Source organism: Schistosoma haematobium, chromosome ZW, assembly GCF_000699445.3.
Source record: "Schistosoma haematobium chromosome ZW, whole genome shotgun sequence".
Classification (NCBI taxonomy): Eukaryota; Metazoa; Platyhelminthes; class Trematoda; order Strigeidida; family Schistosomatidae; genus Schistosoma; species Schistosoma haematobium.
The window spans coordinates 74,729,630-74,739,706 of record NC_067195.1 but is presented as its reverse complement, the minus strand read 5'-3'; the positions used below and the strand labels follow the sequence as shown (position 1 = coordinate 74,739,706).

The 10,077-nt window shown below is 31.3% G+C and overlaps 1 protein-coding gene across 1 annotated transcript in view; it reads right to left on the bottom strand.

Annotated features, from left to right (window-relative positions):
- Positions 1 to 4,176: 4,176 nt before the first annotated feature.
- SCYL3 (Protein-associating with the carboxyl-terminal domain of ezrin) overlaps positions 4,177 to 10,077 on the bottom strand; it is a 57,740-nt gene continuing 51,839 nt past the window's right edge. Inside the window, exons 11-13 of the mRNA XM_051212291.1 lie at positions 9,148 to 9,461; positions 6,820 to 6,981; positions 4,177 to 4,692 (exon numbers count right to left, since the gene is read on the bottom strand). Of these exons, the coding sequence (XP_051072463.1) occupies positions 4,645 to 4,692; positions 6,820 to 6,981; positions 9,148 to 9,461 (524 nt within the window). The 3' untranslated portion in view covers positions 4,177 to 4,644. The remainder of the gene's footprint in view (positions 4,693 to 6,819; positions 6,982 to 9,147; positions 9,462 to 10,077) is intronic.

Here is a 10,077-nt window from a genome sequence, read left to right as displayed (position 1 = left end):
TAAAACAGCTGTCTGTCTTATCCATTATTTCAGTGATGACCGAATTAATATGTCAACTAGAGAATAAAATTGATTTTGTCGCAAAAGATAAAGAACTTTTTTAAAAAGTCGGTTGTTGTGAAATAAGATTCTTAGGAAACAAAGAACGTACAAAAACTACAGCAGACTGAAATGTGTTATCAATCGGCATCCAAAAATACCTTCAGTGATGAACGTATTAACTTGGAAACTAATGGATATTTAAATCCGTACTTGCAAATGATTAGACTAATAACCTATTTTCAATCGAATCACGCTTGACGGGGAGGATTTGGAGGATGTAAAAACCTTTACATATTTGGGCAGCATCATTCATGAACACGCTGGACCTGATGCAGATGTGAAGGTGAGGATCAGAAAAGAAAGAGCAGCCTATTTACAACTGAAGAACATCCGAAAACCAAAACAACCGTCAGCAAGCCAACATCAAAGTCGAAATTTTCAATACAAATGTCAAGACAGTCCTACTGTCTACTGGGGCGGAAACTTGAAGAACCACTAAAGACATCATCCAGAAGATACAAGTGTTTATTAAGTTTTCTACGCAAAATACTTCGGATCCGTTGGCCAGTCACTATCAGCAACAACCTACTGTGGGAGAAAACAAGCCAGATCTCAGTAGAGGAAGAAATCAGGAAGAAGCAGTGGAAGTGGATAGGACACACATTGAGGAAAGCACCCAACTGTGCCACAAGGCAAGCCCTCACATGGAATCCTCAAGATCAAAGAAAACATTACGCCGGGAAATGGAGATATACATGAGGAAAATGAACAAGAATTGGATGGAACTATGAAGGAAGGCCCAGGACAGAGTGGGTTGGAGAATGCTGGTCAGCGGCGTAAGTAAGTAATAACCTATTTTAAAGGTATTAATCAATAGTAATCGTTACTGGACATAAATAAACCTGGATTTCTTTATATAAAAGATGAACATTAGATTTTCAACAACTTGGAATTTGAACTACTTAGATTCGAACGCAAGTAGTTCAAATATTAAAGTACTAGTGAGTGATAAATTCAGTTTAACAAATCTGAAAAAATGTAGCTAAATAAATATAAGCAAAGTAACTCCATAGAACATTATCTGATTTCCGTTGGTTGATAGGTTAATGAATTTTTTAAAATTTTTGTCAAATTCCAAACAAATTCAAAGATAAGTGTAGGAAAAATGAATAACAGAGTACAGTAACTTTATTTACTTAAATTCCTACGTGTTGACATTTTAAGTCAATCATACTTCTTAACAGACTATCACAGTTTTGAAAAATACATAATATAAAATGTATAGATTGAACATCTATGATCTTTGAGATTAGTACTTCATTTTCTTCAAGAATACATATAGTGTATGTTTAAAAAAACACAAGATGGTAATAAGGAATGTGTCAAATATCTTGAATTCATAATAAAATTTGTCTCAATTAAATTTGTATTGTTGTAGGTCAGTTGGTTTTAATGTCGATTGGTTGTTAATTAACAGTATTACTATTCTTATTAATTCATCATTACTTTGTATGTTTTTGAACTCCGAAAAAAATTGTGCAAATAATTATGTCATACGCTTACTAGAGCTAGCTACCGTACATTTTTCAATGAGAACGAATCATACAAAAATTGTAGTAAATTTGGTTAAAATATTCCCCATTTTAGGGATTTTTAATCACTGACTCATGTACATGTGAAATTACAATTTAGTTCATAATCGACAAAACTAAGAATAAAGTAATTCATAGAGACTGAATTAAGTAAATAATTACGTTGACAATTCAGTTTGTAAAGTAATAATAGATTTGAATTTTTAAGTATACCTAATCTGACTAAAACTAATCCATGTTTGCAGAGTCATATCAGCTGGGTACAGTGTTCTATGTTTATAATAAAGTATGTTTGACATACATAATGAGACGAATCTAGTCTATTTATGATCTAAGCTTCCTACTTTTAAATAAGTAACCCAAATTCTATTGGAATGAATGTCGCGTATTTTACTGACAATCTAGCTGATAACCCTTATGATATAAGGTTTTCAATGATAAATAGACACTTAAACTTTGGTTTACTTATTTCAAAATAAGTGAATATTGTCAAACACGAGATTTTTATGAACACGTACAAAACAAGCAGATTTGATTACATTTACTTCAGTCATTTAAATCTTGATGCCAAATCAGCAGAGAAATGAGACAGATTTTCTAAAAGTATATTTTCATCATACCATAAGAATAAGAAGTGTGGCAAACAAGGTGCTTTTATAGAGCCTTGAATATACTGTCACAAATAAGTTTCAAAGCTTATTACTAAACGCAATTTCATTTTGAACTAAGCAGTAGTCTAAGTTACGCTCTGATTTTGTGATCGGCAGAAACACGTTAATGTTAGTAAGGGAAAAAGTGAAACATCCTCGTTGGTTGAATAGGATTGCTCGCGATTTATGCTTAAAATACTCTAATTCGTTATCTATTTCATCAGAAACAAGTAGATAATTCAACCACAGCAAATGAGAAGAGCTATACTAACAAAAAGTAATACTAATAGTATCATTTGTCTTGCTAACTTTACAAGACGATGTAGAATGTTTACAAAGAAAAAAAAATAGCAAAATAATCCTAGCCAGATACTTTGGTCAACTAGATAACTTGTAGGTTTTATCTAATCCCTAGGTCCAGGGTTTCCTGTCAACTACTGAAAATCACTTTACATTAAAAAAAATCTGCACAAAGAAATCAATACGAAAGAAATTAAGGTGCATGAACCCTAAACTTCAGGGTGTTATCTTCATATCCCATTAAAGGTCATTTGATATATTATATAGATAAGTCTGACTTTATGCGATATTCTAGAGTTGTCAAACCCAAATAAGTGTCAGAAATTAGCCAACCAGATTAAAGATGCTGATATTAAAGTTTCAGTAACTACGATAAGAACATTGATCAATGTCCGATTGTTACGTAAATACTATTCGGCGAAAAAATCACCCGCTTAAATGTTATTTTAACTCCTACACAATACTATCAAAAGTCGACTTCAATAAAAATAAACTCTGATTTAATCTATCAGCTAATATTAAAGCAAATCTATTTAAATGTAAAACTAAATCCAAACTAACCTAATTATTTTTATGTTAATTAACAGCTTATATGTCTTGAAATGTATTCAACCTTGTTAATCAAGCAACGATAGTAATGTATCTTACGTTTTATGTCAATAATGCAGTCGGAACAGATGAAAGTAACAAAAAACGTGGTTTTCAATAAAATTGAATAAATGAAGCAAGTCAGAAAATATCACCATTTTTCCTTTATTTCAACAAAACGAATCCACATCATTTCGTGGAAGCGATACTTTAATGAACGAGGATTTGGGTAGGGTAAACCAAATTACCGTACTGTGCAAAATCATACACTGCATTTGTAAAATATGAAAACAATGTACTGAGTACACTGTTTGCACATCTTCCTTGAATTGTCTATTAAAAGCTGCATCGTTCTTCTATTCATGTTGCTAATCCAACTCCTTTTGTGTTTCTTTCTCTTCTCCTCATTTTCCTCCTCTGTAAGAATTCTACTCCCAATCCCTGATAATTATTACTTATATCTGTCCGTATACGTAGCACTTAGATGGATTAGATTTAGACCAGACAGTTCGGACTTCATTTACTAGAGAGTGGGAAAACTATACAATTCATGTTATTTATGACATTTAATCATGTTACTGAGTCAATACTTTGTACATGGTCATGTTAGTTTCTTCTGATTTTTAAACCACTTAGGAGTTCACGACATTAACAGTCTCGTTAGCACCCATCAATTGGTTACTTCGTATTTACTTCGTGTTTATCTAGCGATTAGCACTGTTTTCTATCATCTTGATAATCAAAAATTCTGAAACAATTAGTCCCTTTTGTAAATTTTGATAGAATCATGAGAAGAGAGAGTTGATCTGAAAAATGTGATGTATTTGAGCTATACATCACATTTTTCAGATCAACTCAATCTTTTCATTATTCTATCAAAATGAATAATCCATTCATAAAATCTTAATTCATATTAATTATCGTTTATACTACTACCAGCATAATATTGAATAATAAAAATCGATTTCAATACAAATTTGGACATCAATGCCAATCTATTCGTTAAAATTAAAACAAATCTGGTTCAATTTAAAACTAATAATAAACTAAACCAATCTAATCATCTCTATATTAAACTAACAATGTGTATGAATAGTGAAAGAAAAAAGACAAACGACATGAACTAAAAGAATAGTAATTTTCATTAACCTTTTGTACAAGAAGAAGAAAAAAACTAGTGATTACCTGACAAATAAAATTACAATGGCTCAAAAATTAAAATAAATACAAACATGTAAATATTCTCAGATGATTCAAAATCTAGTTATTGCCTTAACAAAAATATTACAGAAATAGTAATAAAACCAAATGAGAAAGAATATGAAAGAAAGAAAATAATAATAATAATGATAACAAACATACCACTCACAAAATAAACCATACCTTTAATAGTAAAAACAAAGGAGAGAAATGAACAATGAAAAGAAAATGTAATAAACAATTTCACAATCGTCACAGAATGCTTGATCTGTTCATGGATCTGTATTCCATGCATCTTCCCATCCATTGGTTTCAGTATCCTAAAATAATAGTTTATTAGAGAGATGAAAATCCAAACAAATCAAAAAGCACTCACAGGTTTATATGAAAACAAAAAAAAGAGATTATTTTAAATTCTTAGTTAAAACGGAAAAATGAGAAAGTTTTTTGTAGGATCATGGATGCGCACTAATGAAGAGACCCATACTGGGGAAAAAAGGTCATCCGGCATTCCCAGGTTTTAAATAATGGTCTAGATTAGATCGATTAATGAATTCAACTGTGAAAATTTTCTTATTAATTAATTAAAAATAAAATAGATGATGAAAGGCCTAGATAATCATTAGTATTAAGAAACGAAGATAGTAGAAAACAATCATATAAGGATAATGATTTTCTTTTTACAGAAAATCATGTTATTAAGTAACAGATATGCGAATAAAAATATGATTATTTATTTTCAACTATTCAATAGTTACAAAACAATGTATTCCTATGTCAAATTACCTATCCTATTACAACAAACCTCAGAAATTAAAAGAAAGGTTTATACGAGATATAAGAGGTACATTTCAGGTGAAATGTAGATATACTATTTGTTGAATTAAATCAAAATATTCTGTATGGAATAGATTTGTTATCTCGTTTAATGACAAGAAGTTTGTTGATCACTAAAGGCTATCTATAACATAGATTAGAATATGTAAGTAACCACTTAATATTGAAAGTATAATGGTTATTTACCTGTAATTATTAGTTCTGTTAATTTTATGAAACCAAATGGTTCTTACAATTAATGGGTAAATGAACTAGTTACAACTGGTAACAATAATAGAAAAGAGAATTACTATCTTAAGGAACAATCACATGGTGACGAAGTAGTCATTAAAGAAATGGTTTACAAAACAAAACAGTAAATACGACTGAAAACATTCGAATAATTTTAAGCTGTATCTTTGAAAACAATGAGTTGATAGATTGTACCATTTTGAAAACCTTAGTTGATCAAACCACACATGAACCTATCGTAAATGACCTTTCAAACTTTTTTGATGTATTTACATCATAACAGCTGCAAAACTTAACTGCTTTTTAGCACATGTTATTTTCGAATTCACTAATGCATAATCTTGACACAATAATTATGGGTGGCTGAATGTAGACCCTGATGAGGAAGTTATTGAAAGCAATAGTTCGCTCTAAAATTCTTTGCTTTTTTAAACATGTATTTGAAGATGTAACTAAATGAAATGATCCGTAATTTATTTTGTTTTCGGGTTCGGTGCGTAACTTTGTGACAAACAGTTTTTTTCCTTTCGATCGCTATCATAACGTATTTATTTGTCAATTTAATAATTATACACATTCCTTCTTATTGTGGATATCTTTTGAAAATTGCAATACAAAGTTGGAACAATTGGAATGTTGGGATATTACAATGATATCGTCAGTCAAGATCAACACAGAACTTGACGCATTTATCAGTTCCAAGTTGACACACCATAAGAGTATAGCGAGATAAAATAATCAAGATGAAGAATACAGAGGTATAAAAAAGTAGTACCAGCAGTAATAAAAAAGATTAGGTATAGAGGATATGGTTTGAGAAGAGACAGTTCGCAGGATAAGAGGTATAAAATAACTTGGATCTGATGACAGTTAAAAAAGCAGATGCACTTGAACAGTTGGGACTCATTTTCAGCCATTTCACTTGTCCTCAACCACTGTTTATAGTCATCGTTCAGACTGTAATCAGATAATCTAGATCCGCCGACATAGCTCAGACAAACAGTCATTGACTACATGAACTGCTCTAACGTCTTGATTTACTTACCCCTAATGTTTTCCAATCTACTTATATGTCAGCCAATATTGCGCTTCGAGATAGATGGTAGTCAGGCATGTTCTAAAGAAAGCCCTAGCTACCAGTCATTAAAGGTTCAAAATCTTATCAACTGATTTATCATTCTCACAGAGTATATTCAGTTTAACTTAATTGCTATTTACTTAGTTGTCCCAATATACGTGCTTATAAGACGCATATGGTCAAACACTAGTAATTGGTCAATGTCACAAAGAAATAACTTATCTGACGCAAAACTCTATAAACATCCTGTAAAAATAAAAATTATATAATTATTCAGAAAAATGGACAATTCAAAAATTACCGCATCAGCTGACTGTTCTAATGATAGTCCGCTCAATCGGTTTATTTCCATTTCATCAGGAATAACTGTGTACCTGAGAGGAGAAAATGGAATAGGTTGCTGTACAATTTTAGGTTCCATCAATGTAAGGAGTGTATCAATTTCACGTTCATCATTAGAAATCTATAACAAAAGAAATGATTGAGAATACTACTTGATTTTTAAATTCATAACCATATATATATATATATATATATTGTATACCAAATATCTAAAGCTAAATATACAAATACGGGAATTTTATTTATGTATTAGAGAATCATTATAATAAAATTGTATTCACAGTTTTATGGTAAATTATATGACTGAGAAAATTGATCCCATGCTAATAAACATTATTGTAACAGGCTGCGCTAAGCTACAAACAGATTGCAATTTCATAACACATGAGAATATATCAAGTAAACGAATCAAATAATCAGTCATTTAGTGAGCAACGTAGAGTCTGACAAAAATGTATGCAGGGTTGAGTTGGCATATTACATGCAATTAGTTAGTCAATCGCAAAGTAGGACCTGATACGTACGTACATCGGTTTAAGTTGTCATACCCCATTAGCACAGGGAGATTAAATGAACCACACTAACAAAAAGAGATAAAAACTAAGAAGATGAATAGCAAAAGAAACTGAAATAATGTGGTACTGATGATCGCGGAAAAGACTGAGCATTGAGAATGTGATTCCACAAGACAGAGTGAAAAAGTATGTATGAAGGAGTACTGGAATTTAAGATCGAGAGGCAGATAAAGAGTAGGTTCATCTGCCTCATTGTGAACGATTGTAAATCATGTCACCTAGATTTTCGAACCACTAACCACGGTTATCACCCAGACGACAATCGAGTAGTCTGGATCTACCAACAAGGCTCAGACCAATAGTAATTTCATGGACTGACGGTATTTTGGTCGGAACGCCTGCCTGATAAACTTCCTGTCAACCTAATTCTAAACCAATAAACACCATACATCAATGCAGATGGTGGTTAGACATATAGTTGTGCAGTATAATAACCCTTTAACTGACAGATAAACATCTCTCCCCAAACACAATTGAACGCACTCAACTACTTTACTTCCTTTAGGCGACAGTGCAGATCAGTTTTTTGGAAACATTTTGCATTTACAGAGAGAAATGCATCTTGAACATGTTTGCATACATGCTCAATGTGATCAAAAGACTCTACATTTTGATGGTTTCTACACCGAATAGGACTGTCATCGGCATATTCTAAATCAATAAGTGAATCGCTTAGTAGCAGGCCTACTCCTGGTTAGTTAGATTAATCGTAATTTCTAAGAGGACATATATGACAAACTTAGATAAAAAGGAGGACAGTGGTGAACATCATTCGATGTTGACGATTCTGATGGCAGTTTAACAAATGCTAATATTCGGTTAGTAACTTAATCAGCTTAGCTGTTAAAACAGGATCACTATTCTCAAAAGTTAAGAATTAAGCAATATTATAGCGTTCAATCTTCAGTATTAGGCGAATTCTGTCAATCAATTCGACAAAGTAACAACAGTTGAATTATATGATTTGCTAGGATTTTCGATTATATACATTTGAATAATTTTAATAATAAAGATAAAATGGAAACTTAATTAGTTATCAGAAATATGGATATATCGACGATGTACTCTAATGGAGTTTTTACAGTTATATAGTAAATAAACCTTAAAAATACTTGATATATATCGTATCTAAATTTATTAAACATTTTTCTTACTAATGAATTTGATTAAAACTAAACAATACAAAAGAACGATTTAGTATATTTATTTGTATACATTAGAGATCAACTGATATTAAGTCTGTTATCTTTAACTACTAAATAGAGAATATTCGAACAAATGTTTGACAATCTTTATGTACTAATAAAGTGGCCTTATTAAAGAAGTTTGTTAAGCGAGTCTTACCTATACTAGCACATAACAATAATAGTAATAATAATAAAAGTCAGCTGATATCAATGAAAACACAAGATATGAGACTATTCTGTTTTCAATATAGATTCGATAATATGGCATCCTACATTCCCACTTTTTAGATGTGACTTTAGAAATGAATTGAATATATATACCGATGAGTATTGAAACTCAAATACTTCATGTTTATTAGTTTAGTCAGTTAGTCATCATCAGTGCACAACCTGACAAGAAGGTACATCGGCTCAAGTCAGTACATCATACATCAGTATAGCTCCGAAAATCCCAACTGTCCGAATATTCATCCTGTTATGGAAGCTTGCACTCAAAAATCCAATAAAAAAAACACGGACACTTACTTCTACAGGGTTATTCAAACAATTAGAATTGCTTTCAGAATATACTAATGATTTTCCGTTAACAACCAATTCCCTTGACGATGATGATGAATAATGTACCACGGGTTTATCAACTAAACTAGAAAATTTGGTATTTTCATCAAATGTATTTTCAGTATTGCACTGAAATTTTTCGACTTCATCCAATTGACGACAATTATTATCATTATCAACATTATTATTAATGGCAGTAGTAGTAGTAGTAGTAGTAGTAGTCAGAGTATAAGTAATGGTACTGGCTCCCGTTATAGTACTTGACAGTTTAAGTACATCACCTGTAGTAAAAATGCATACAATTCACTGTCAAAATATTATTTTAAAAAAGAGAAAAATATGTAAACAGAACTCTAGATTGTTTATCCATTAAGTGTAATTATCATCAAACAAAATTAGGCTACTATTACTATTATTACTGACTCATATTTTCATACTTTATACAATCAACATCTGTACATGATTAAACAAGTCCTTAGCGTAGATTTAATTTATGTATATTGCATTTTCTTTTAATTGTCATTATTACCTCGAAAAAATCCTGTTTGGGATGCTAGATCCTCAGAACTCAGTAAATATCTTATTTTTGTGGTTTTATTTTGGAAATTTGAACTTGTCTTCGCGCCGAAATCGCCCATTTTCACCTTCATGTCGTATTTCCCATTGAGAGGACCTTAAATGTCATTGGTTTGTTGTCTCTTTTAATATGCTATTTTGTTACGATTCTCAAATATATTTTTATGTAGTATATATATGCTTCAGTTGTGCTTGTTGATTTTCGTGCTTCTGGCTGCTTGTGAATACATTTCTCTCTTCTGAACCCGAACTTCTCTCTCTAGTTAGCGGGGCTGGGACGCATCGGAATAGTTAGCTTATTTGGTTATTGTGTTGCCGAGT